The 27,728-nt window shown below is 57.7% G+C and overlaps 1 protein-coding gene and 1 long non-coding RNA gene across 9 annotated transcripts in view; one reads left to right on the top strand and one right to left on the bottom strand.

Moving 5' to 3' along the window:
• The window catches only part of ARHGAP23 (Rho GTPase activating protein 23), a 94,734-nt gene that overhangs the window by 38,532 nt on the left and 28,474 nt on the right, over positions 1–27,728 (bottom strand). For 5 of the 7 annotated variants that reach the window (XM_054456406.2, XM_054456405.2, XM_054456410.2 and 2 more), the window contains exons 2-11: positions 16,119–16,280; positions 13,461–13,488; positions 11,462–11,557; positions 11,207–11,285; positions 11,021–11,075; positions 7,074–8,238; positions 5,107–5,262; positions 4,771–4,882; positions 4,502–4,559; positions 2,477–2,620 (exon numbers count right to left, since the gene is read on the bottom strand). In XM_054456406.2, the coding sequence (XP_054312381.1) occupies positions 2,477–2,620; positions 4,502–4,559; positions 4,771–4,882; positions 5,107–5,262; positions 7,074–8,238; positions 11,021–11,075; positions 11,207–11,285; positions 11,462–11,557; positions 13,461–13,488; positions 16,119–16,280 (2,055 nt within the window). Of the gene's footprint in view, positions 1–2,476; positions 2,621–4,501; positions 4,560–4,770; positions 4,883–5,106; positions 5,263–7,073; positions 8,239–9,233; positions 9,362–11,020; positions 11,076–11,206; positions 11,286–11,461; positions 11,558–13,460; positions 13,489–16,118; positions 16,281–20,216; positions 20,665–27,728 lie in introns of those variants that run through there. The other 2 variants (XM_054456407.2, XM_054456409.2) reach the window with 2 other exon arrangements.
• Positions 20,887–23,979, top strand: LOC129016749 (uncharacterized). Of its 2 annotated transcripts, none has more exons than XR_008494945.2 (4): positions 20,887–22,001; positions 22,501–22,707; positions 22,940–23,027; positions 23,614–23,979. It is a non-coding gene; the product is annotated as an uncharacterized LOC129016749 (long non-coding RNA). The 2 variants fall into 2 exon arrangements; XR_010124760.1 differs by having other exon boundaries at positions 21,894–22,001; positions 22,501–22,721.

Genomic DNA, 27,728 nt, shown 5'->3' with positions numbered 1-27,728 from the left:
CTAAAGTGTCCTCTCCACCCGGCCCCACACCACCGCCTTGGGTCAGGGCCCCCAGCCTCACTCGCCTGGACAACGGCAATGGGATTGGCTCCTCCTGTCACAGACATAACCCCAGTCTCCTGGCATCCCCAGCCCACATTTAAAAACCTGGACAGAGCCAGGCACGGTGGCTCACACCTGTAATCCCAGCACTTTGGGAGGCCAAGGCAGGCAGATCACTTGAGGTCAGGAGTTTGAGACCAGCCTGGCCAACACAGTGAAACCCAGTCTCTACTAAAACTACAAAAATTAGCCGGGCATGGTAGCAGGTGCCTGTAGTCCTAGCTACTCAGGAGGCTGAGGCTTGAGAATTGCTTGAACCCGGCGGGTGGAGGTTGCAGTGAGCCAAGATCGCACCACTGCACTCCAGCCTGGGCAACGGAGGCTGAGGCTCGAGAATTGCTTGAACCCGGGTGGCGGAGGTTGCAGTGAGCCAAGATCGCACCACTGCACTCCAGCCTGGGCAACAGAGTGAAACTCCGTCTCAAAAATAGATAACATAACACAATATAACATAACATAACATAACATAAAACAAAACAATAAAACCCTGGACAGGCTCTTCCTGGGTATCCAGGCCCCACACTCTGGGCAGGTGCCCAATTCCCCAGCTCATCTTCCACCTCTCACCCTGGCTCCTAGCACACCTCTCCCCACCTCTCCCCAAGACCCTCTAAGGAGACATCTTCCCTGTCAGGCCCCTCCACTGTCTCCCAGTTTTGTGGCTTCTCACCCCTTTCGTGTCTCAGCCTCTGGATACCTCCCTACCCACGCCCACCCGCCCCTGCGCCCCGGCGTCACGGCAGTCTATGCACTTGGAACCATGATGCCACATGCGTTCTTGCTGCTCGACAGAAGCGACAGGAGCCCCAGGAGGGCAGGGCTGCCCTGGTTCCCTCACCACTAACTCCCCAGAACCTCCACAGAGGCTCCCGAGCAGGGAGGCCTTAGTCATTCTCCACAGAGGAGCACCAGTCCTGCCTCAACTTCACCCTCACTTAATCCATAGCAGCCCTTGGGGTAGGATAACATTGCTCCCATCGTACAGATCAGAAAGTGAGGCTCAGGGAAGGTAAGTGGGGTGCCCAAAGCCATGTGCTTGATATGTGGCCAGATAGGAATTCAAAGTCTGTCTGCTTCAAAGCTTATGTTCTTTCCAGGGACCCCTAACACCCCAGAAGGCAGGGTAGAAAATTCAAATAGCAGTAAGCGGGCCGGGCACGGTGGCTCATGCCTGTAATCCCAGCACTTTGGGAGGCTGAGGCAGACAGATCATTTGAGGTCAGGAGTTCAAGACATGGTGAAACTCCGTCTCTACTAAAAAAAATACAAAAAAAAAAAAAATTAGCCGGGTTTGGTGGTGAGTGCCTTTAGTTCCAGCTACCCAGGAGGCTGAGGCTGGAGAATTGCTTGAACCCAGGAGGTGGAGGTTGTAGTGAGCCGAGATCGCACCACTGCACTCCAGCCTGGGCAACAGAGCGAGACTCCGTCTCAAAAAAAGAAAACAAATAACAGTAAGCAGAAGTACAGCAGCTCCAAGTGCCGGGCACTGGGTAAACCCTTTACTTAGATCATCTCATTTAATCCTTAGCAATAGGCTTATGAGCTAGGGATTACTGTTAGCTCCATTTACAGACGAGGACACTGAGTCACGGCCAGGTGAGTCACCCAGGCTCTCAGAGCAATGGGTGATGCAGTCAAGAGTCAAACCCGGGTTCATCCTGATCGCCGGGAGGGAAGGCAGTGGTCTCTCCTCCCACTTCTCCAGCCCACAGCACAGCCTGGGGCTAGGATTTGCACCCCATGGATCCAGAGGCCCTGCCCTTCTCCTTTCAGAGTCCTGCTGGTTCCCTCCCAGGCCCTCCCCAACTACTCCCCGAAGCCCCCTTCGCCTCTCACCTGGATCTCCACAGTCGCTCCTAACTGGTCTTCTTGCCTCCAGCGTGGCCCCTCCCTAACTCACTCCCAGGGAGCCAAATGGATATTTTAAAGCTGTAACTCCCTTGGCAAGAGCCCCCGGGAGCTTTTGGTTGCCCTTAGGATGAACACTAAGCCCTTTGCTGGCTTGTCTGCCTTCTTCTTGGGCCTTAGCTCTCCTACAGAAGTCCCGGCCTTGCTCCTTGTTTTCCATGAGCCCCAGCGGCCACCTTCAGGATGGCCTGTCAAGCCAGGGCCACTGTGGGATGGTTTTGCCAGAATTCCAAGCACGACTTGATCAGATCCATCCCACAGCAAAATCCACCTCTCTTGTTAACTTCTTTTACATAAGTTCTTTAAATCCCCCTGCCAGGAAGTTCTTCCTAGCATCTAACCTCCATCCTTCATGCAACAACCTACACTGGTTCTCTCTGGCTCCAGAGGCTGTCAGGGTAGGCCTAGGAGAAGCTGGAGGGTTCTGCTGGAGCCAGCTTCCACCTCATTCCTCCACCCATCTTACCTTTCCCTTCTTGGTGAGAATCTGCTTATAATACAACCAGCCTTCTCTCCTGATATCGCTGAAGGTAGCATCTGAGAGGTCAGAGGTTGAGTGTCGCTTAGAAGGAGCGTCAGCATCTTCAGAGGTGCCCCAGCTATCCAAGGACTGCAGGGAGACAAGAGAGGACAATTTAGGGTGGCTCCCACAATGCCAGCATCTCAGGAACCCCATGGACCACTTATGGCCGCACAGGCCTGATATATGTCTGCGCTACACCCCAATGTGCTGTGCGACCTCATGGGCATTGCTTGTCCTCTCTGGACCACTTGTGTTAAGGTCATGAGACATACATAAAGGAGAAGCCAGAAAGGAGGAAAGGCTATGACCTGTCAGCAGACCATATGCCTCACCACGCTAGAGGAGCCAATTTGGAGCCTCCTGTAACTTTATAGACTTAGAAGAATTAAGGAAATGGAGGAAGTGATCGTGTCAACGAGGAGTTAAATAAACAGGGGAAGTGGGAACATCAACAAAGGCTGAGTGAGTGGAGCAGGTAGTCATGTCCACGAGGAGTTAAACAGAGGAAGTGACAGTGTCAACAGGACTCCAGCCAGAGGGCGCAAGTCAAGGGAGAGTTAAGTAAGCAGAAGTGATAAGAAATAAGCTAGGTGCCAACATCACCGGGGTGTTCAACCAACCAATGAGACAGAACGCTTGACATCAAGATGGCTTTTCCAGTCCATCTATAATCAAAAACACCCAGGGAAAGGTGGGGCGGGCACGGTGGCCATGCCTGTAATCCCAGCACTTTGGGAGGCTGAGACAGGTGGATCACTTGAGGTCAGGGGTTCAAGATCAGCCTGGCCAACATGGTGAAACCCCATCTCTACTAAAAACACAAAAATTAGCCAGGTGTGGTGGCGAATGCCTGTAATCCCAGCTACTCGGGAGGCTGAGGCACGAGAATCGGTTGAACCCAGGAGGCGGAGGTTGCAGTGAGCTGAGATCGTGCCACTGCACTCCAGCCTGGGCAATAGAGTGAGACTCCATCTCAAAAAAAAAAAAAACGAAAAATCATGCATGAAAAAAATATATATGATTTTAAAAACAACAATATGTCCAGGTGTGATGGCTTACGCCTGTAATCTCAGCATTTTGGGAGGCCGAGGTGGGTGGATCACCTGAGGTCAGGAGTTCGAGACCAGTCTGGCCAACATGGTGAAACCCGGTCTCTATTAAAAATACAAAAATTATCCCGGCGAGGTGGCTCATGCCTGTAATCCCAGCTGCTCGGGAGGCTGAGGCAGGAGAATAGCTTGAACCCAGGAGGTGGAGGTTGCAGTGAGCCAAGATCATGCCACTGCACTCCAGGCTGGGTAATAGAGTGAGACTCTGTCTCAAAACAAACAAACAGCCAGGGCTATCACAGGCCTGATCCTGCCTCCCCAGGTCCTGAGGCTGCGAACTCCACCTGTCCATCAATCTCAACCCTGTGTCCCGGCCACACCTTTCCAGTGTCCACCCCGACCCCATCCCGTGAAGACATGACGTGATGCAAATACTGACTGAGGGTAGTGAAGGAAACAAATGAAGCCCCAAATATAAGCTCGGGGAGCTTCTATTCTAGCTGGGGAGCCAGGCAGGGAGGAAAGGAAACACCAATTGTGCATGAGGCGTGCTGAGGAGGAAAACATAGAGTAGCGAAGGGAGGCGTGAAATGTCAGGAGCGGAGGCTGGAATTTCAGGGAAGACCTAAAAAGCCGCGAAGACAGTGGAGAAGTGAGTCATGTGGCTGTGGGGGATGGGTCTGGAAAGAGGCAGTCCAGACGGGGGCCCCTGGGGGGGCTGCGTGGTATCATTCAGGGATGTCGGGGCCCACAGCAGAGGGCAAGTCCCACGGTGGACACGAGGGTGAGGGGTGCAGGCAGGAGGGGGAAGGCAGGAGCTGGAGCAGGAATCCCCATGCCAAGCCTGTGGCCCCACCTCCCTGACACCCTCTCTCCCCACACCCTCGCTCCTGCGCATGCACACACACTTGCAGCTCACCCCGTCGGTGAAGAAGCTCCGGAGCATCCGCAGGCTGGGTATGCGGTTTGGCAGGCGCCTGGAAAGCGAGGGTCGAGGGTGAGGGATGTGGGCAGCAAAGCTAGGACCTCACTATCTCGTCACCCACCAAACCCCAAGCCCAGAGGCCTTCCAGCAGGGGAGGCACACTGTCACATGCATAGAGGACCCCCAGGGCCAAAAGCCCTGCCCCAGAGCAGCTGGCCAGGGTGGCTGTGGCCACCCCACCCCATGTCCAGACAGAGCCTCACCGCAGAACCCGGCCCTCGTCGCGGAAGGTGTTGAGTCCATCATCGCAGGACTTGGAGCGCTCCGTGGTGATGGCCAGCAGGTAGGAGGAGCGGCGGCCAGCCTTGATGCTGCCTGCAAAGCCGCCCGCATCGGGCCTCAGGGTCAGCGGGGCAGCAGGTCAAGGGTTTCCCAGAGCCCTCCCTTCTGGGCAGGTGCAGGAGGCGACTCTCCCAAAGGGCCCCAGGAGAAGCGGAAACCAGAGGAAGAGGCCAGACATCAAGCAGCAGGCCCAACAGAGACCCCTGGGACTGGGCAGCGGGGGAGAGGGTGGGGCTGGGGGTGTGGGGAGCACTCACTGCAGTCCTGCGAGTAATGGCGTCCGAGGGTGAAGGTGAAGGTCGGGGAAGATGGGCTGGTGCCCAGGACAGGGGCTGAGTTCACGGCACTGGAGACCACAGCAGAGGCAGGGACGTGCTTGGCTTGGAGGTCAATGCTGGGGCTGGTGGGCTCATCTATGCACGTGGAAGGAGAAAGGTGTGAAGGCGGCAGACAGCGGAGCCTGCCTGCCTCCACCCTAGCCTTGCCAGCCCCCGTGCCACTCGCCTCCAGGCTCAGACACATCCCAAAGGGTCCTGCTGGCAACATTCCCACTGTCAAGCGTGACTGGCCCATTGTCCAGACTGTGGCCATGGAATCCTTCCCCTCAGGAGTGGGGCTGAGCCACCCTCCTTAGACCGGGCTCCTGAGGACAGAGCCAATATTCCCCATCAGACTGGGAGCCTCCTGAGGGCAGGGACAGTATCTGCCCCATCAGACTGAGGGCACTCAGAGAGAATGAATTATGTCTCCCCTCTCACACCAAGAGCCTCCTGAGGGCAGGGGCAGTGCCTTCCCCATCAGACTGAGAGCTTCCTAAGGGCAAAAGCTCCCCCATCAGCTGGGGCTCCTCAAGGGCAGAGATGACATCTCCCCCTCAGACAGAGTGTGCGCTAGAAGAAGAGACTGCCTCTCCTGGCCACAGCCTAGAGCCTTCCTTACTAACAGAAGAGGCTGTGTCTCTGCTCCACTGAAGGCTGGCTCGGGGAGCCAGGGCTGTGTCTTCCCCCTGCCCCAGGCCTCCTCCCTCTCACTGTCTGGTAAGGTGAGCTCACCTCCCATCTACCACCATCCCTCTCCATTACCCTGCATCTTGCTCCTTCTCCCCAGCCCCGTCTATCCTGCTCCCTCCTGGACACCTCATATTCAACAGTCCTGAACTTTCTCCCCATCTCACTCCCAACACGGGGGTGAGGCACCACCCCCAAGCCCGGCCAGAAACCTGGGCATCACCCAGCTGCTCTACTCTCTTGCCTCTCCCTCTCCTGCATCCAGTCGAAGGCAAGGCAAGCCTTAGAGGGTTCCCTCTGCTCTCAAAAGCCAACCCCAGTGACTAATGAGACCCTTGGGCCTGAAAGGGTCCTCACAGCCCAGAAGGGGGTCCTGCCTCTCTCACTTCAGGGTCTTTGCATATTCTATTCCCTCTCCTTGAATATTCTTCCCCTGATAAACTCCTTCTCATCCTTCAAGTCTTAGCCCAAATGTCCTTTCTCCAAGATTCTCACCGTAGCTCTTCTCTGAGCCCTTCTCCTCAAGCTCCCTGTCCCACAACACGCCCATCCCAATGGATTGTCCCTGCATGTCCACCACCCTCTGCTGGACCATCCAGTCCAGGAGAGCATGGAGCCATGCACAGGGCCTGACACAAATATCTGTTGAGTCGATGGAGGGATGGAGGGTGGATGGAAGGGACAAAGAGGGAAAGATACAAAGGGAAGATGGAAGGAAGAATGGGAGAATGGAAGGAAGAGTCAAAGGAAAGAAAGATGGATGAATGGGTGGAAGAAAGGATGGAACAAATAAATGAACAAAAGAAGGAGGGAGAGAGGAAGGAAAGAAGGAAGAATAGATGGATGGATAGATGGATGAATGGATGGAACAAATGAATGAACAAAGGAGGGAGAGAGGAAGGAAAGAAGGAAGGAAGAACAGATGATGGATGGATGGATGGATGGGAAGAGGGAGAAAAGAAAGAGTGTATGGAAAGATGCTGAAAGGATAAATGAATGAGAGGTAGGATGGAAGAAAGGATGACAGAGAACAGAAGGAAACATAGAAGAATAGATGGATGGATGGATGAACAGATTAATGAATTGACAGAGAAACAAGATGATCCCACCAGCACCCAGCCGAGTTCTGCCCATGGTAGACAGGCAGATGGGGTACAGCAGGACACAGACAGCCGACAGCTAAGTCCTCCAGGACAGCCACATGTACCATCACTCACCAATAAAGGGGATGGAAGCCAGAGAGTCTTCGGTGGTGGCCAAAGGGGTCACCTTCCTGCCCAGGCGTTCCCCTCGCCCACTGGCCTCTGGCTCTGGGGACTCGTCACCAAATCCAAGGTTCATCTGTCTTGCGGGGGTCAGCTGAACCTTGCGGCCTGTCGGGGGCTTCTGCCTCAGGACCACCTCATCGCGGCGATCCTCCACAGGAGGCTCCAGGGCCCGGGTGCTGGGTTCTGGCCGTACAACCCTGGGTGGCTCGGAGGCCTCTGGTGGGAATGACGCAGGGGACTGGGCCAGGTTGAAGGTAGGCAGCCCCCCAAAGGGTGAGTCCCGGAAGGAGAGCGCGTGCAGGAGGCCGGTCCGGCGCTGGAATGATGGGCTGTAGCTCCGGTAGCCGATGTACCCGAGGTCATCCAGGCCCTGCAGGCCAGACGGGGGCGGGGCCTGAGGCCCTGGCAGGTCCCGAGTTGGGCAGGCGGGGGTGCGGGCAGACGAACGCTGGGAAGCCCAGCCACACCGCTCAAAACGGGGCGACACCAGTGCCCCTGGCCCCAGTGCCTCGGCAGAACGAGTGGCCCGGCTCAAGTAGTCATCTGAGCGAGCTCGGTGCCAGCCCTCCTGGCCCAGCTGGCTCAAAGCATCCTGGGAGGTGGAGCAGGGCCACGGGCGGGGGGCAGCCACCTCCTCCAACCGGTCCTGGGAGGCACTGCGGGCCCGGGGGGCCATGGCTGGGCACCGTCTCTCCCCCGCCCTGCGGGGTACCTGGTTTGACAGCCAGTGTGACAAGGCCTGCTGGCACTCCAGTCTGCTGGGGGGCACCCGGCTGCCAGGTTCCGGGAAGGCACGGGGCGTCCGGGGCTCCGAGGAGAGGTGGGGGAAGGCACCAGGGCTGGGGCGGGGCTGGCTCATCCCCAAGGAAGAGTTGTCCAGGTGGGCACGGGCAGCAGGTGGCACACGGAGCCCCGGGTCACTCCAGGCAGCAGGACTCCGGGGGTCACTGGGCAGTGCTGAGGTGGGCTCAGGCACCATAGTGGCCCTGGTGGAGGCCCGGGTGGGAGGGGCATAGGTCTTGCGGGGGTAGCAGATCGGGGGTGGCTCTGGGATGCTGCGGGCCTCTCCAGAATACGGCTCGTTCCCTTTCAGGTAGGCATCCTGGGAGTAGGCCTGGCCAGAGACACAGAGACAGGTAAGCAGGGTCAGACAAGTCCCACGGGGTAGGGGAATGGCAGCCCGAGGAGGTCAAGGAGCCCAGGAGGGGAATGAAGGGAGAGGACCAAGTGGTGGGGGGAAAGAGGGGGCGGCATAAGTGGGTGGGGGTGGAAGGGCATGTCCAGGGAGAGAACAAAGAAGAAGCAAGAAGCCTTTGAGACAGAGGCAAACTCCAGCAAAAGTGGGATTTCGCTAAGACTATGACAAGGACTGCCCTAGCCACAAACATTCCAGCATCTGTTTCCTGGGGTCCTCCCCCAGTCCTGGCCTCCACTGCCTGCCTGCCCCCCTTATGTCCACCAATGCCCAAAGCTCCTCGGGTGGAGCCGGGAAACCCCACCGAGACCAGTCAAGGTGGCAGATGAGAGAAGAAAGCCGGCTAGGGGTGTGTCTGGGTGGGGCAGAGGCTGGCAGAGCCCATCTGTCCCTCCATCCCCGGGAATGGGAAGCTGGCTCCTGAGCCACAGGGGTGAGAAGGAGTTTGCCCACCTCCTGCCAGGCTTGAAGGAGGGGACTTGAGCCACCTTCTGCCACCCCCGGGCCTGGAATTTGGCACTGGGAGCTGAGGCTGACGCTGCATTGCTAAGGAGTGACAGGGCCAGCGCCCAGGCCCAGCCAAAAAAGGAGTCAGCTCCCAGGGACAGCGGCCTTGTGGCCTGGGCCCAGCCTGGCCCCTGCTGAGCTGCCCAGGAGCCTAACTCAAGGCAAACAACCAAAGGGTGGGAGGGTGAAACCAAACACACACACACACACCACACTACGAGGAGACACCGGAAGATACACACCCAGACACACACACACACACACACACACAGTAAAACACAATGAAACACACACAAATAACTACACCTCCAGTCCCAGGCACAAACATCATGTGATGAGGACAAGCTAAACCACACCCCCGCACACTCAGCCCCCTCCAGCTGGCACAGGGGCCGGTACACACATACCTCTCCCTCCTGCCATCCCGCCGTCTCCCCAGGTTCCCGGCATCATCACGGCGGTGGCAGCATCCCAGCCCGCCTCCGCCCGCCCCCAGCTCTGGCTAACCCCCACCACTGACCACTGCGTGGCGTCTGCCCTCCCTGCGGCTCCCCCTCACCCCCACCCAGCTCTCTCTCGGCTGGCTGGCGGGAGGAGGAGGGAGGAGAGGATGGGTGTGGAGGGGCCTCGCCGCGTCGGTGGTGGCGTCAGCAGCTGCCGAGGCCCGATTGGCCTCCAGCCTTGGCTTCCAACCACAGGAATGCCTGGGCCCCACCCTCCGGCTGGTGGAGATGCGGGGGCCAGTGGAGGCCCCCAGATGCTGACATCTGGCGCTGCCAGCCCACCCCAACCTGGGCAGCAGAACTTGAGGCTACTGCCCTTCCCACTCCTTGCCCCTGCCAGCTGGAGAGAGTGGGGGACACCCTAGGGTCCCGCCCTGTCACTCCCCCATAGCTGGCCTCGCCTCAGCCTGGGGGAGCTGTACAGGCAAGGCCTTGAGACTTGGGGTGAGCAGTCCATCTCAGAGCCCCCCCTCCTTCCTCCCTCTCCCCAGGAAGAGCAAGGGGACAATCGAGGTCAGGGGTGGAGGTTTCCAGAGGGGCATCATGCCAGGCATGGCACTGTGATTACAGTGATTACGAGAGTGCGTCCAAGGCAGAAGCCAGCACAGCGGCTCCCAGGGCCTCCCCGGGGACAGTGACCTCAGGGGCAAGTAAGCCGCCATCTGGCTGGGACCCATGAGACCGGGGAGGTGGGCACTGGGCAGAGCAGACCGCCGGGGCTCCAGGCACAAAGAGGCAGTGTGTGAGTGTGTGAGTGTGTGAGTGTGTGTGTGGAAGGGTATGCTTGGGAGTGCAGGGCCTGCTTCATGCAGTGTCTGGGCCACGCTCTCTGTGTGGCGGGCTGGATGCTGTCTTCTAGGTATGCTGAGGTGTCGAATGTATAAATTTGGAGTCCTGTGACACGGGTGGGCGCATGTGCTGAGATGGGCAGGAGGATGCCGCGGTGTTTGCGGGCATACATGTTGTGATAGTGGGGCGTGGGTGTGTAGTTGTGGAGGTCCGAGTGTGCGAGGTACTATGCTGTTTGTACTGCAGGGAGCCAAGGGGCTGGTGAGTGTGTCGTGTTTTAATGTTTGTGGGTGTGTGTTGTGGTGCACTTCACTGTGTGAGGGTGAACTGTGGCAGTGGGTGCTTGTGTGGTTGTCTGTATTGTGGCACGTGCCCGGTGCTGTGTGTGTGTTGTGGTGTGCTTCGTGCTATATAGAGGGTGGGACTGTGGGGCTGTGCTGTGTGGCTGTGTACCTGTGTGTGCTGCTCGGGTACTGTGTGGTACACATGACAGTGGGTGGGGTGGGATGTGCTGGGCAGTGTTCGATGTGTGCTCGGTGCCTGTGTGGACACACCCACCAGAGACACCCTCACTCAGGGCCAGGCAGGGAGGGGGCGCGGGGAACAGGCATCTCTCCTAGGAGCTGACAAGAACGTGCCAGGCTGGCAGAGCCTGCTGGGCCACCCTCCTTCCAGATACCCTGGCAGGAATCCTGCCTGCCAAGGCCATGTTTCCCGCTCCCCCAGCACAGAGCAGCTCCGAATGAAGCAACAACCAGCCCCAGCCTAGGGAGGGGCCTGGCATCCCCAATTGGGAAATGTCGGCCTGTGCCCTCCAAACACTTCCTTCTCTGCCTCCCAGGGGAGCCGGTGCTGCCCCAGGGCTCAGGGGTCTCCTCTCAGGCCACAGGGGCCGGACTCACCAGCTGGAGGATGTCCTCGTCCTTGGGCATGATAGACAGCTCCAGAGTGTCATCACTACAGAGACAGGCAGAACGTCAGGCTGGGCCAAGGAACAGGGTCCGGGAGGAAGGGATCCTGGTCTCCAGGGCATCCCCAGGGCAAAGGGGAGGGGAGATAATATGGGACGAGGGGTCAGGGGCACTCACCTATTCTGGATCAGAGCTATGACCTGAGAGTAGGTCTTCCCAATGACGCTTTCCCCATTCACCTTTACCAGCCGGTCTCCTGGGGACAAGGAGCGCATGAGTGGTGACCAAGGGGCATCAAAGGCCCCACCTGAGAACCCCTGTACCAGGCATGGCTAACACTGTGGGGACAGGAGCTTCCCCAACACCTGGATCCGAGAATCAAATCCTAGCCAGAAGGTAGAAAGTAGAGCCCAGGTAACCGGGCCAGCTCACCTGTGCGAAGCCCCGCCCTATGGGCAGGGCCGTCTTCCTTCACATTCTTGACAAAGATGGTGTCCATGGGCTCCAGGCGGTGCCGGGGGGAGGGTCCTGGTGGGCATCAACCAGGTTAGCTGGGGGTGGCTGCTGAAGGTCACACCCATGCACAGCTACACACACAGGGGACACACACTCAGAGAATGATTGCACTCGCCCGGTCACAAACATGCCCAGGCCCAAACATCCACGGGGACACTGGACAGGCCCATGGAGGCACAGAACCCGACAGGAGGACACAGACCTGGGAGAAAGAAAACCTATGGGGACACACAAAGAGTCACTCCGTAAACACCTCCTGTGTCCTCTTCATGTGCTAAAAACTACACTAAAAAGGATGAACAGGCCAGGCGCGGTGGCTCATGCCTGTAATCCCGGTACTTTGGGAGGCCAAGGCGGGTGGATCACTCGAGGTCAGGAGTTCGAGACCAGCCTCCCCAATATGGTGAATCCCTATCTCTACTAAAAATACAAAAATTAGCTGGGGGTGGTGGCACGCGCGCCTGTAATCCCAGCTACTCAGGAGGCTGAGGCAGGAGAAACACCTGAACCTGGGAGGCAGAGGTTGTGGTAAGCCGGGATTGTGCCACTGCACTCCAGCCTGGGTGACAGAGTAAGACTCTGTCTCAAAAAAAATAAAAGGCCGGGTGCGGTGGTTCACGCCTGTAATCCCAGCACTTTGGGAGGCCGAGACAGACAGATCGTGAGGTCAGGAGTTCAAGACCAGCCTGGCCAACATGGTGAAACCCTGTCTCTACTAAAAAATACAAAAATGAGCCGGGTGCGGTGGCGGGCACCTATAATCCCAGCTACTCAGGAGGCTGAGGCAGGAGAATTGCTTGAACCCGGGAGGTGGAGGTTGCAGTGAGCCCGGATCGCATCACTGCACTCCAGCCTGGGTGATAGAGCAAGACTCCATCGCAAAAGAAAAAAAAGGATGAACAAGCACAGCCCTTGTCCTTCCAGAGCTCCCTGTCCAGTGGGGGAGGAAGATTCTCACACACACATGCACACACAAGTCATGAGACAGAGGAAAGGGTGCCATACAAAAGGCCATAACAGTTCTGAAGACACGTGGCAGGGTCAGACGCCCTCCTCGCAGGGATGCCCACTCCCGCAGACCCAGCAAGACACCCAATACTCACATCCCCCACCTCCTCCCTTCCCCAGGCTCAGGGGCTCCAAGCAGAGATCCGAGGCCCCTAGGGTGGGCACAAATTGCATTGCACCCCAACAAAGCTCCTCTGCTCGTAAGTGCTGCTAACTCTAAGCTAACAGAGAAATGGGCCTGCTCTAGGTCAGCAGGCTCCTCCCTCACCACGGCCTCTGGATGGGGATGCAGGAGTGTACTATGGCTGCCCAGCAGAAGCCCCAGTGGCAGAGCAGGAAGGCTGCCAGAGAAGGCGCTCTGCCTTGAATACCCTGGGGGCCTGGATGTCCGCCAGGGGCCTCTGGGAAGCAAGGGCCACAGCAAGGGGAGTCAGGCTCACATCGTATGAGAGAAAGACCTTGGGGGGCCCCCTGACTTCCACCAGGACTCCACTGTCTCTGCCTCCAAGGACAGCCTTTGCTCAGCGCTCCCACCACCAGCCCCCAGGCCCTGCAGCCCTGCCCTGCCGCCTTGTTCTAGGCTGGGAGCAGCTTGAGGGCAGGGGCCAGGTGGCAGACACCCATCTGTGCCCCAGAGTGCCGCCCACAGTGCGCCGAGCTCAGCAAACTTCTGTGAAGGAAACGCCCAAGGGAGACAAATGTGCGAAAAGAAAGGGGGAGGACAGAGAGAGTGAGGAAAAGGCACCCAGAGGGGGCCAGACCAGGGGCACAGACAGGAGCAAAGGCAGGAACAGGAGTCAAGGGAGGGGGGCACAGAAAAGGACAGGCGGTCTTGTGGGAGGACAGGGAGACAGGAGCTGGAAGAGGAGTCCCCGTGCAGGTCCAGCGCCCGCCAGTCCTCCCTTACCTCCTCCACGGCCTCCATTCTCTTCCTCCTGCAGGGAACAGAGGAGTGGGTGTGGGCGTCAGTCCAGCCCTCAGCAGCCAGGGGTGGCCCAGCTCCAGTGGGCAGGGCCCCTTCAGGTTCCCGCCACCCCTTATCTCCTCCCAAGTAGCCCAGCAGGGGAGGGTGCGGGAGGGGTGTCCGAGGGGCACCAAGTCTGAGGCCAAGTTCCCCAGTGACATGTGCTCCCATCGCCTCAACACCCTAACCATCGGGGAACCTGCAGTCCAACAAGTGACCCAAGACCCCTTCCGTGGGGGAGCTCCCCACCCAACGAGGGAGGCATCACACAGGCTCATCACACAGAAGACCAGGGCAGTCACATGACAAGCGCAAACTACAGCTATCAGCTCCAGGGAACGCCAAGGGGAGGATTGATTAGAGTCCTCCTGGGGAGGGGACTCAAAGACATCTGAGGGTGGCGGGGAGAAGGCATTGTGCACAAGGGAGGCGGGGTGTGCAGACACTGGCTATCAGGGATAAGCGCTCACAGCACACGAAGGGCTGAATCGCTGAGTTAAAGGAGAAAGTCAACACCAACAAGTGACAATACTCAGGCTAAAGCACTCAGGCTTATAGGACAGAAAGAGGGAGCCAATGGAAGTTCTTCTGTGAGAGAGAGCGGAGGTGAAAATGAGAGTTAGGGGAGAGGATTCTGACACCTGGGTGCAGGGTGTCAAGGGGATCCACTGGGAGGCCTCTGGGATCACCCTGGTAGGTGATGGCACTAGACTTTGTGGGGCAACGAGGAAGGAGGGCATGGAGGTCAGAGGAACAGGCTAAGTCAGCTGGATGTGGCATTTTAGAGCTGGATGGGACCTTCAGCATCATCTCTTCTAACCCTCTCCACACATGTACCCATTGTATAGCTCGCAGGGTATGGTGTGTTCAAGGCCACTCAGAGACTCAGTGGCAGAGCCAGGGCTGGAACCCAGGCCTCTGTGGCACCCCAACGAGGACAGGGTGGGTCACAGGAAAGCTGCTGGGCCCTTCTGGGGAGCAAGCACTCTGCCCCCATCCTCCCATGTGGGGTGCACTCTGGCTGATGCAAGCTGACAGCACTGTGAGAGGGTGGCAGAGGCAGACAGATGCATTTGGACGGCTGAGCTCCCTGCAGGCTGCCAGGCAGCAGCATGAAGGACGGGAGAACACAGCCTCCTCCCGCCTCCAGGCCAAAGGCCCCTCCCAGCCCTGGGCAGGTTCTGGAAAGGAGAGGCAGCTTGTCCCTGGCTTGCCCGGCCCTAGGTCTTCCAGCCCTAGACCCTATGCTGTCACGCTTCAGCAGGGTCCCCTAAGAGAAGATGCTAGGGGGGCAGAAGGAGGGGCATTCTGGGGAAAGAGTGAAGGAAGTACTGGGGGTTCCGGAGAACTAAGGGGCTGGTGTCCTTGGGCATGAAGTAGGGGTCTGTGCCCCCTCCACACACCGTCAGCCCCCACTTATGTTCTTAAGCACAGCTGTAGCCAATAAGAACAGTTATGCAGGAGCCCCAGAGCTTCCGGCATGCATGTGAGAGCTGCACAGCTACATGTATACATGACATGTATTTGCAGACACTATATGCACACAGAGAGAGATACACACATGCACGTCCATGGCCAGCACGTGGTGCACACAGAGAGACATGTGAGCACACGAACACAGACAGTGAAGTCCCCTGTTTGGTTCTCTGATAGGTGGGACCAAGGGAGAGTCCCCCAGTAGCTGTGCAGGCAGATCCCAGTCCTAGGGAAAGTGGATAGAGGGGTTCATTGACTCCAAAATCAATGCCTCCCCCTGCTGGAAAAGTGGTGATGGGAGCAGAGCCCTAGTCGGGGGCTTTGGTTGCTCCCTGGGGCCCCTTCTGTCTCCTTCCCACACTTCTGCTTCGCTGTCAGGGACCCCTCCCCCTAGCTCACAGCCTTGGATTGGGGTCAGGACCCCTCGTTCCTGGACTCAGAGAACACAACGTTTACATTAGGGCAGGAGGGACTCTGAGGGGTCAAGTTGATAAATGTCCTCAGGTTCCAGCAGGAGAAATGGAGCCCAGAGATGGGGAGGCGGCCCCAAATTCACAATGAGTGAGGAGTTGTCCCAGGACTGGAACTCTGGGCTCCTGTGTCCCAGCCTGGGTCTCTTTCCAGCGCACTGAGCTGTGGCCAGCTGGGGCCGGGGGCATGCTGGGAGGGCTCCCACAGGTGTGCTAGGCCCCTGAGAGCTCACGCTGGAGAGGGGAGGAGCAACCCCAGCTCAGAAGCAGCCGGTAGATCAGGGGTCCCAGGAAATCCCAGACAACTGTTCACCTGCCAGAGACAAGCGTCTGGGGGTGTGAGGTGAGCATCCTGGCTGCCCACCTGCAAGGTCCTTGACCTGCACCAGCCAACCCTCCCTGTCTCCTGAGAAGACCCAGGCCACAGTGATTAAAGTATCTGTCCACGGTCACACAGTGCAAATAACCCAGCCAAGGCTGGCACTGCCTCCCTGCAGTCCTCCTCCCCAGGCCACAGCAGAAGGGAGTCAGGCCGGACCCCAGGAAGGACTGCTTCTCTGAGAGGGTGAAAGGACCATGAAGGGGACTGGCACAAAAGAGTCTCCCTCCGTCACGAAAGCTTCCCCAGACCAGGACAGTGGCGAGCCGGGCATACCTTCAGGCTGCAGTGCACAGCCGACTCGGGTGGGTACACGATGAAGTGGCGCAGAGTGAAGCCAAAGCCGTCCTGGGGACTTTTGTGCAGCAGCAGCGTCCTCGGCCCCTGCCAGGGGAAGGGGCGCCTAGGAGAGCACCCATCTCTTGGGCCCAGTGGCAGCTGTGGGAGACAGGGAGGCCAGGCTGAGCGCCCGTGTGGCTGACACTTCTGGCTGTTTGCACCACCTCCTGCAGCCCGCAGGACCGGAGGGGCACCAGAAGGGGTCTTTCGCCCTAGGGTTGCCAGGCATCCTCCCTGCCCATGACCTCCTCCTCACCCCTTCCTTACTCTCCCACCTTCATCAGCCCAATAGCTTTTTCCTTCTTTCCTTTCCCCTCAGTCCCCTCATAACGTCTTTGCCCTCAGGAAAATAACTCACTGAAGCAAGTTCATTCAGTTCAGTTCAGCTGAGTTCAGCAAATGTTCACTGAGCACCTACTATGTGCAGGACCCTGGATACAGCCTTCTTGCCCAGGAAGTGCCTGTCGTTGTCTTAGCTCATGCACAGTCTCACACACACACATGCACACATACGTGCCCTCCCAGATAGACATATACTTATGCAGACACAGCCCCAGCCACATACACTCATGCAGATGGAACATACCACAAACATACAGACAAGCATGTGCAAATATGCAGACACACAGACACACACACACACAAATGAGTACACACGTGCACACTTATGTAGACACATAGATATGCACAGAGTTGTACAGAATCAAAGTCCTGCACACACAATGCACATACAGACGCATGCATCACAGACATGCAGACACACACATGCACAGCAGACCGGCACACACGCATCCTTCAAGAACAGCAGCAGGAACACAGGGGGGACCAAGAACCAAGAGGGAGCGGACTGGACATCAGACACCTGAAGGGACTTCCTGAGGCTCCAGAGCCCAGCCCAGAGGCCTGGTTGGTTCACCAGAAAGGCTTGGGGTGGCTGGGCGCGGTGGCTCACACCTGTAATCCCAGCACTTTGGGAGGCCAAGGTGGGTGGAGACCAGCCTTGGCCAACATGGTGAAACCCTGTCTCTACCTGTAATCCCAGCACTTTGGGAGACCAAGGCGAGTTTGAGACCAGCATGACCAACATGGTGAAACCCTGTCTCTACCAAAAATACAAAAATTAGCCGGGCATGGTGGCTGGCGCCTGTAATCCAGCTACTCAAGAGGCTGAGGCAGGAGAATCGCTTGAACCCAGGAGGGAGAAGTTGCAGTGAACTGAGAGCCAGCCTGGGCGACAGAGCGAGACTTCATTTCAAAAAAAAAAAAAAAAAAAAGGCCGCAGGTTTCAGAGACACTAAAGCCTCCTGTCAGACCTCCCAAAATTCTCAGGATTCTCCAAGATGATGTGGCAGAGGGTGTCTGAAGACAAATTTGGAGGGGGCACACAGGTCTGTTTCTGGGGCAAGAAGAAAACAGTGCCTGAGACAGGGCTCCCTTTGGGACACAGAGAGGGAAGGCGGGTGACAGGAGGGTGTCAGATGGATGGTGCTCACGGAGCCCAACTGGGGAAGATGGGAGAGACGGAGAAGCTGCTTGAAAAGCCAAGAGGCCCCCTAGAGGACTCTTAAATCCATAACATCATGTGGCCTAACCTCTATGTTGCCCCTAGTCCAAGCCCCTCAGAGGGCAAGAAGCCCCCACCACCAACACTCCTTACTCCCCTCAACTCCTCCTCGGCACCAGGCAGGAGGCATCAGCTGACAGGAGAAAGGCTGAGGGGCTGGGTGTGGAGGAAGAAGCTCATCAATTCTGGAGTGAGGAGCTCCCGCTTCACTAGCAACATCTCCTTTTGTCCCCTTTTCATAGCTGGAGAAAGCTCAAAAACATCTGCCACTCAAATGTCCTGATGCCAAGAAGTTCATTCATGGACCATCCACCCTCCTGTCCACGCACCCAGTGGAGAGAGACAGCTGCCCTCTGCTAAGGATTTCCGCATGGGGGAGAGCCTGGCTGCTGTCGAGCAGGTCTGGGGAAGAGGCTAGATCCTCCAATCTCAGAAGATTAAAGAAAAATGTGACAGAGACAATAGGCAATAGGCCTGCTTCATACAGCCCCAGGGGACAGAGCCAGGCGGAATATACAAGAGGCTGAGTGGAGCTCCAGGCAAGGGAGACAGACCGTTCTAAACTGTTCTAATCCTATACAGTCTGGAAAACTACCCAGATGAGGCTATGAGTGCCCCCCTGCCAGACAGGGGCCATGCAAAAGCTGGAAGACCCCCAGTCCAGGAGGTCTCAGCAGGGGTTTTGACATCAGGGGTAGTCCAGCATCTTCCACTTGTAGCTTTAGCCTAGCCTCTCCCACGGTGCCCCGCACCCCCACAGGGGCCTGGGGAGCCCAGAGGAGAAAATTCTCTGGGAATTCTGCTGAGGTCTGAAATCCCCCGGATTTCCCATCTCTGCTGACCTGGCAAGGAACTGATCAGGGAGCGAAAAGGGTCTGGGGGTCCCCTCACCAACTGCCCTCTCCTACCAGAAGCCCCTGCTCCTCCCCAGTGTGGGCTGCCCCCTGCCTGTCCCCCACCCAGGCTCAGAGCTGAGGCTGTTTGCAGGGCCCATTGTTTTGCTGCTGTCCTGGATTAAGGTTCAAGCCACCAGCTGCCTCAGTGACGAGAAGTGGCTGGGACAGGTCCCCGCACGCTCCCCGCCCCTCCCCCAGCACACATCCTGCCTGGAGCTGCCAGCTGCCTCGGGGGGGCTGCTCCCTGGGAGGGCCTGCATGTAATCCAGGGCAGGAGGCATGCCTTCCTCTCCGGGTCCCCTCCTCACCAAGCACTACCAGCATTCCCTCCCTTATCTCTACCTCTCCCTTTCCTCTGTTCCTTCCTTCCAGTCCCCTTCCTCCCACCTCTTCCAACTAGGCTCTTCAGAATGTCAGCTACCACACACCTGCTTGAAGAAGAGACACCAGGACACCCATCAAGAGCCAGAGCTGGCATCTCCCCTGTGGGAAGTTCTTCCTTGCTTAACCTCAGTCCTTCATGCTATAATACATGCCTGTCTCCTCTCCTCCCCTGTGACCTGGGACAGAACTGAGTCTTGTTCTCATCTTGAGGTGGGGGAGGTGATAGGTGCAAAAAACAGAGACGGAGCCATTGATAACAACTAGAAAGGTGCACAGCTCACACACACACACAGCTCTGCCTCTCTGACTTAGGCACAGAGACAAGGGGACTGAGAGGGAGTCGCTCAGGGGACACAGGGACATTGCTGATTAAATTCTCCTGGCCTGGATCTATTTCCAAACACTCCCACCCTCATGTCAGGAAAGAAAGAGACGTCCAAAAATACCAGCTGATGGTGACAGCAGGGCAGACGGCCTTAGGCCACAAATTAGGCAGAGGTGGACACGTGGTGGGTTGGCAGCACTAGAAACTAGAACCCAGGAGCCCTGCTCCTCCCCCCAGGGGCATAAAGAGGTCATCGCAGGGAGCACAGTGTTCAGGCCGGGCATGGCGCCCACTGTGACTCACACCAGCCTGGTCCATCCCGGACATGAGAAACACGGCAGTCCCCCAGCCCAGCCCTGTCAGCCCTGAGAGCACTCACTACCTGCAGGGGCCCGTCTGCCACTCAGCCTCCTCTGCCCACTAGGAAACCCTCGTGTGCCGTGTCCGGGTCCCCTACCAGGGGTGGGGTGGATCGTGTGCCCTGCTCCATTCAGTGGTGCCTCTGCCTGCCTCGGACTCGGGGTCCCTGCCTACCCACACCCTCTGGGATTCCTAGAAGCCCCAGCGTCTCTTCAAACGCTCTGGTCCCTTCCATCCTTCCACTGCCTGGAAACCGAGAGGGCTGAGCCCCCTGGAGGCCTCAACCCAGACTGGGGGTTGTCATCCCAGAAGCCCTGGCAGAGCTCCAAGCCACAAATCCTGCCACCCTCAGCCCCGTCTCTCAAGCGCCTCACTCACTCCCCGCTCCAGGGGCATCAGTCCTGGAATGCAGGGCGCACACAGCTCAAAGGCCGCAGGGAATTGGTGACCCAGTCCCACTCAGACCCCGACAAGGCCTGCCCCGGCCCCGGCCCCGCGGCGCTCACCCTGGCCCGGCGCGGCCCGGGCGCGCGGCGGTCGCTGTGGCTGAGACAGGGCAGCCAGAGGCAGCGCGGTTCCGGGGCGCTGCAGTCCACGCCGACGGCGCGCTCCCAGCGCCAGCCCCCGGCCCCCGCGCGTTCCACGCGCCACACGGCGCTGCCCACCAGCTCCGCGGCCGGCGGGGGCTCCCGGGCCCGGCCACCGCCTCGGCCCCAGTACGCCCCAGGCCGGGCTTCCGGAGCCGCGCGCGCCGCGCAGGGGCTCGGGGCCGCTGCTAGGCGCCCGGCAGACGGCGTCCTCGACCACCCGGGCGGCCGGTGGGCCCCGGGGGTCCCCGCCCGCCCCCCGGAGCCGCGGGCCCGGGGCCCGGGGGCCCCGAAGGGACGGACGGCCCGCGCGGACGGCGGCAGGACGGCTGGAGCGGCTCCGCGCCTCCCGGCTGAAGGCGCCCGAGCCCCGACACGCCCGCGAGTCTCGCAGGGCTGACGCCTCCCCCTCCGGGGCGGCCCCTGTCCGCGGCCGCCCAGATCTCACACTCACACCCCACACGCCAGGGCACTACACAGTCCCCCGCACGACCACACCCTCGCACCCTCACACGCAGACGGCAGCCCTCGACCCAGACACGCACTCTCCCCCGGCCCGCACACCTTGCACCCTTCCAGCACGCGCGCACACACACACACACACGCATACGCGCGCGTATCAGCCCCATGCACCCAGAGAAACAGTCACACATGCTCCAGGTGTCCCTCACTCTGCTGCACACCCTACCCACTCTGTACAGACCCGCATCACACACATCCACCTGCCGACACACACTCACCCTATGTGGACATACCCCAGAAACACACTATCCCCCCCTACACACAGGACACTCTTCCACATCGTATACACACACCTCAGACATCCGCCCAAGTGTATACGGTCCACACACTCAGAGAGATGCATGTGCAAGCACGCCAGACCCACATTTACCCACCCACGCACTCCACACATAATCCACAGGGACCCTCACAACGTGACAGATGCCACGCACACACTGCACAGCTCAGGCACTCCAGGCATGGATGCCACAGCCCCTAGAGTGCTACACACACTGCCCTGCACAGAGTGACAGCCACACACCCTTAAGAGCAGGTGGAGTCCCCAACACCCCCGTGGGAACCACCCTTCTTCCCAGGACTCCCTACCCATTAGCTGTACCTACAGGGTCACCACAAGCTGACAATCATTCAAAGCTGCCTCCTCTCCCACCCCCTGCCATGTGAGCCAGACAGGAAGCGCCATGTTGTGCTAGCCCCTGCCCTGCTCGCCTTCCTGGCTCTTGCTCTTCCCAGGCCCCATCCGGGTGGGGCTAGCAGAGGCCTTGGCTAGTGGATGTGTAATCACCATCACCATTTCTAGCCCACTTGACTGTTCACCAACAATATCACCACAGCCACTTGCTGTGGCCCGGGGCCATTTCTGTGGCCTCATTTGTAGAGAAGGAAACTGAGGTCCAAGAGCACCCAGCTTGTTATGGCAGCACCAGGACTCCAACCCCAGGGCCCCTCATCCCAACTTCTATCCTACACCCAAATCCCTGCCAGCAGCCAGGAAAGCGGGGCAGCTCCAGCCCAACCCCACTCCCGAATCTAGGAGGAGTCCAGGAGGAAGCGTCATAAGGGTTGGGCCTTTTTGGGGCAGCTACCAGAAGGGAGCACCAAGCAGACGCTGCTCCCCTTCCCTCCCATTCCACCATCCACTGTCCCCAGCAAGAACCTGCGGGAGGGTGGCCCAATGGGGAGGTAGGAAATCCAGAAAGGGGGTGGGGGGTGGGAGATGGAGGGGCAGAGATGGGGAGGGGCCTGGGGGCAGAGGGAGGGGAAGGGAGCAGACAACAAAGTGTCAGAAGGTGGAGAAGCAAAGGGACGGGAAGGGAGCCTAGGGGACAGAGGTGGGAGGGGAGGGGGAAGGGAGAAGAGCGGACCACGAGGGAGGTCGGGATCAAGGGAGGGAGAAGGAAGAGAGAGGAAGGGTGAGGGTGAGGCGTGTGGGGGCGGCTGCCTGTGTCAGCCAGGGAGCTGGTTTTGTTCTCCTGTTTCCTGTTTGCTGTTTGCTGGGCTCCCCCTCCGTGCAGGAGCTGGACCCCCCACCCCCACCCTGGCGGAAGCCAGATGGGAAGAGTGAGGCTGCCACGAGCTGAGTCAGGAGAGCTTAGCGGGAGAGCGGGAAAGGACTGCAGCCGGGGAGAGCAGCACGCGCCATCTCCATCGGCACCCTCTCCCGCCCCACTTCCATCGCTAGAAAACTAAGGATTCGGTGTCGGGACCACTCCTGCCCTGCCCTGCCCTGCCCTGTGACTCCGTCATACTCTCCAAAGGCCAGACCCTCCTAGACCAGCTGGAACCACCATCAAGATGTCCCCAGCCATGTCAGACTCTGGGGCCCCAAGCGGAGGGCAACCAGATGTCTTCAGCTCCAAGTCTGGCCTCTCCTCCCAGCAAGCAGCCAGTAAGTCCTTCCAGGTACCTAACTTGCATTCCTCTTGCTGCTAGTCCAGTCCCTGGTTCTGAGGAAATGGAGTAACTCTCCCCTCTCATCCCCCATGGAGCCTCTGATGGCCAACAGGTGCTGCTGTGTGCCCAGATCAAGAATCCACCTCTGCGGAATTCAAAACCGCTGAGGGTTCTGGGGCAGCAGGGAGGAGAGAGGTGGAGACGCAACATGGGTTTTCTGTGTTCAGACTGCAGAGACCTTGGAAAGGATCAACCATATACAATGTCCATTTCCTGCCCTCTAACCTGGCAGGGGAGCAAGGCCCAGCCAAGGAGGTAACAGATTCCTCCAACACAAACCACACCTTCTTTCCCCACCCCCACCACCTCCACACCCAGCTGCCTCTGTGGGGACTTCATGGGGAGAGTGCACACAGTGGGGCCTCAAAGGTTATGTAGCTTGAATAAATGATCCTCCAGGCCTGGGGAGCCTCTCCGCTCCCTCCCCCATTTCCTCTGGGAAAGGAATGTGGGGTGGGCCCCAGAGGGTGGTAGGGGAGGGGGCCCAGGGCTGGGAAATACCAGGCGTAGCTGAGATTCTATTCCAAGCCTTCCTGCCTAGCGTGAGTCCTCCCCCCACGCCCTGCCCAGCTTCCTCCCCCTGCATCAGAAATTACCCTGCTGAGCTGCCCCTCCCATCCCCCTCTAGTTTGACCAGCTTGCAAAATCCATTCAACCTCATCTTCCTGAGGGTCCCTGGGGAGGGGCTTGAAGGCTGCATCCCCAAAGGGAGGGCATCCAGTCTTCCCTCCTTCCAAGAGATCATTGTCTTTTACTATTTGAAAGCACTCTCACTTGTTCTCATTTGACACTTACCCTGAGAATCAGATAACCAGGGATTTTTTTGATACCTGTTTTTCAGTTACAGAAACTGAGGCTTGACCAGGCGTGGTGGCTTACACCTGCAATCTCAGCACTGGGAGGCCAAGGTGGGCAGATCGCTTGAGCCCAGGAGTTTGAGACCAGCCTGAGCAACATGGCGAAACCCCATCTCTACAAAAAATACAGAAATTAGCCAAGTGTGGTGGCACGCACGTGTCTGTAGTTTCAGCTACTCAGGAGGCTTAGGTGGGAGGATCACCTGAGCCTGGGAGGTAGAGGTTGCAATGAGCAGAGATTACGCCATTGCTCTCCAGCCAGGGAGACAGAGTGAGACCCTGTCCCAAAATAAATAACTAAATAAATAAGAATAAAATTTAAAAAAGAAACTGAGGTTCAAAGAGAACAAGTGACTAGTTCAAGGACTCATTTTTACTAAGCTGGGACCGGATCCCAGGGTTCTAACCGCTTACCAGATCTTTTTCCATTACCCTCTTGTTTAACCACATCTTGAGTACCTGCTGTGGGCCAGGAGCTGAGATACTTTGAAGAGTCTTTCGGGAATATTGTCCCAGCTCCTGAAACCTTTAGGGATCCCCAGGTTCTAGACTCTGGCCAAAGCCGGCTGCCTTCACCCCCACCAAGGGAGACCCCCACAAACCAAGGTAGCCCTGCTCTCAGGTGCACGGGGCCTCTTCTCTCTGGGAGGTGACAGTTTTTTGAGGGTGGGGCCAGACACCTCCCAGGCTATCCCTCACAGGAAAGGATGGTCTGGACTGGAGGAGTAGAAGCAAGTAGGCACTGGGGAAGGGGAGGAGAGCGTCCTGAGTCCCAAGGGTCAGAGATAGGAGCAAGAAGGAAACTGACGTGTTGCAGGGCGTGTGGTTCAGGAAGTGAGAGAGGGGCTCAGGGTCGATTCTGCCTGCTTTTCCTTCCTCCGGCTTGCTCAGCGCTCTTCCCAGAATGTGGGCCCCAAACTGCCAGGTGACAAACAATGCCCCCACCCCAAGAGAGTCATCCAGCATGTTTGAAGCTCCATCTGGTCCTGTACACCAGTCGCAAACCACCAAACGCAGACCCATGACCACTCCACAACCTCGCGCACAGACAGGACAAATCCCACCGCAGATCTGTGCATCCCAGGCATGCAGGCAATTCGATACCGACACATGCCCGCTCCGCCCACGCCTGGGCCTCTGAACCCTGCTCCAGTCTCCTCAGTCAAGGGCGGCTGCCCCCTCGGGCCTCTTCCACCCTTTTGCCCCATTCAGATGCCTAGTTCCCAGCATTGCTTGGGTAGAGACTCCCGCCTGACAAGCCCCAGCAGGCCAAGTTGATGAGCCGGCCAAGCAAGCCTGTGTCTCCCCAGCGCCCTCCATGTATACATAACCCCCATCACAGGGAACCTGGGCACCCCGCACTGGTGCTATGTCTGGCCCATGGGTAGGGGGTGGTTCCCAGGGTCTCCCCAGACCCAGTGCTCTTCCCCTCTAGGGCCACTCTTGCCCGGGGTTAGGATGGACTGTGCTCCCTCTCCCTCAAACTAGGCCAGAGCCACAGACGCCTGGGAAGGGAGATGAGGAAGCACCTGTCACTCTAGACATCCCACCACCATCAGGGAGGTGGGCTGAGATAATGCCAAATGCACAAAATCCTCAAATTCTGGCTGGGCATGATGATTCATGCCTATAATCCCAGCACTCTGGGAGGCCAAGGCAGGAGGATCGCTTGAGCCCAGGAGTTCAAGACCAGCCTGGGCAACACGGCAAAACCCCGTCTCTACAAAAAATATAAAAATTAGCCAGGTGTGGTAGTGCATGCCTGTGGTCTCAACTACTCGGGAGGCTGAGGTGGGGAGGATCACCTGAGCCCAGGGAGGTCAAGGCTGCAGTGTGAGACCCGGTCTCAAAAAAAAAAAAAAAAAAAAAAAAAGAGGCTGGGCAACTTGGCAAGACCCCATCTCTACAAAAAATTTAAAAATTAATTGGGGATGGTGGCATGCACCTCTGGTCCCAGCTATTCAGGAGGCTAAGATGGGAAGATCACTTGAGCCCAGGAAGTCAAGGGTGCAGTGAGCTGTGTTCGTGCCATTGCACTCCAGCCTGGGTGACGGACCAAGACCCTGTCTCAAAAAAAAAAAAAAACTCCCCAAGTTCTTTCAGTAGCAGCACAGCTCAGGGGCTGACACACGGGATCTGAAGTCCTCTGGAGGCTGAGTCAGAGCCCTATCTCTACCACTTTCTAGATGTGAGACTTTGGGTGAGTTACTTAACCTCTTTAAGCCTTGGTTCCTCATCAATAAAATGGTAATGACATGAATTTCCACCTCAGAGGTTGTTGGGAGGATTAAGTAAATTAAAGAAAGTCTTAGCACAGGCTCAGAGCACATAGTAGGGATTTAATAAATGCAGGCTGTTTCGACGGCTTTTTGGATAGTCATCACAGTCACACTCACATTCAGACATGCAGACACTCAGCCACGGATACACAAAGACACGGTGACACATGTGGACGCTCACAGACCCAGGCAAGTTCATCCTTCCCGGCATCACCCCCACCTCCCACTGCCAGCCCCAGGTTCCTACAGGCTCCTGACGTGCCCCAGTTCCTCCCAAGCAGGGAGGATTCAGTAGGATCTCCCACTTCCTTGGCTGAACTTTGGCAAACCCAGAGCACTACCTTGTGGGCCCTCTGGGAGTAGGGAAGGGGTAGGCAACATGAGACCCCAGGATGGGGCCTCTCCCAGCAGGCAAGGAGCATGGCAAAGGTGCCAGGCTGGCAGGGTCTCCAGTGCCAGAGGAGGGCCAGTTCCCCCCTCAGGGACAACAGAGGAAGGGGAGACTAAAGAGGAGCCTCTTTCCTCTTGGTGGGAAATGAGCACTTACAGAAAAGGGTGCGTCTAGCCAGCCACAAAGTAAACACCAGGGCCATCGCCCAGGCAACAGCAGGCTGGCATGGGACAGGGCTTACCACAACCCCTCTGAACCCCCTGATTTACCCCCTCAGCAGCCCCTTGGCTGTCTCTGGGGTCTCCATTCTGGCCTCTGGGCCTGTCTGCGGACTCCTCAAAGGGAAGAAGCTGTGCCTCCTCCATCAAGACTGTGTGCTCCTTGAAAACAAGGGATTTTTGCCCCACATCAGTCTAGGGTCTCCCAAAAGGCATGGCCTGTGTCTTTCCCCTCAGATTGGAGTATGCTCAAGGGCCTGGCCTGAGTCTCCCCCTTAGACTGAGAGCTCCCTAAGGACAATGGCTGTTGGGTTTTCAGAATGGATTTGCCCTCCTAGAGAGCTTTGTGCATAGCAGGCTCTCAAAAATTATTTCTTTTTTTTTTTTTAGACGGAGTCTCTGTTGCCCAGGCTGGAGTGAAGTGGCGAGATCTCGGCTCACTGCAACCTCCACCTCCTGTGTTCAAGTGATTCTTCTGCCTCAGCCTCCTGAGTAGCTGGGATTACGGGCACGTGCCACCACGCCCGGCTAAATTTTGTATTTTCAGTAGAGACGGGGTTTCACCATGTTGGCCAGGCTAATCTTGAACTCCTGACCTCAAATGATCCACCCGCCTCGGCCTCCCGAAGTGCTGGGATTACAGGCATGAGCCACCACGCCCAGCTCAAAAATTATTTCTTAATGGTGAGGATGTGGAGAAATTGGATTGCTGTGGGAATGTAAAATGGTGTGGCTGTGGCCAGGCACAGTGGCTCTTACCTGTAATCCCAGTGTTTGGGAGGCCAGGAGTGCAAGACCAGCCTGGGAAACATACAGAGACCCCATCTTTATAAAAAATGCAAAATTGGCCAAACGTGATGGCACACACTTGTAGTCCCAGCTACTTGGGAGGCTGAGGTGGGAGGATCCCTTGAACCCAGGAGTTGGAGGCTGCAGTGAGCTGTGATCACACTACTGCTCTTCAGCCTGGGCCACAGAGCAAGACTCCCTTTCTAAAAAAGCAATAAAAAATAAATAGATAAAATGGTGGAGTTGCTATGGAAATCAGTATGGCAGTTTCTCAAAAAATTAAACATGGACAGGAGGCTGAGGCAGGAGAATCGCTTGAACCAGGGAGGCGAAGGTTGCAGTGAGCCAAGATCGCGCCGTTGCACTCCAGCCTGGGCAAACAAAAGAAGAAATGTTTGTACACCCATGTTCATAGCAGTGTC

Source organism: Pongo pygmaeus, chromosome 19, assembly GCF_028885625.2.
Source record: "Pongo pygmaeus isolate AG05252 chromosome 19, NHGRI_mPonPyg2-v2.0_pri, whole genome shotgun sequence".
Lineage (NCBI taxonomy): Eukaryota > Metazoa > Chordata > Mammalia > Primates > Hominidae > Pongo > Pongo pygmaeus.
This window is presented reverse-complemented; position numbering and strand designations above follow the sequence as displayed.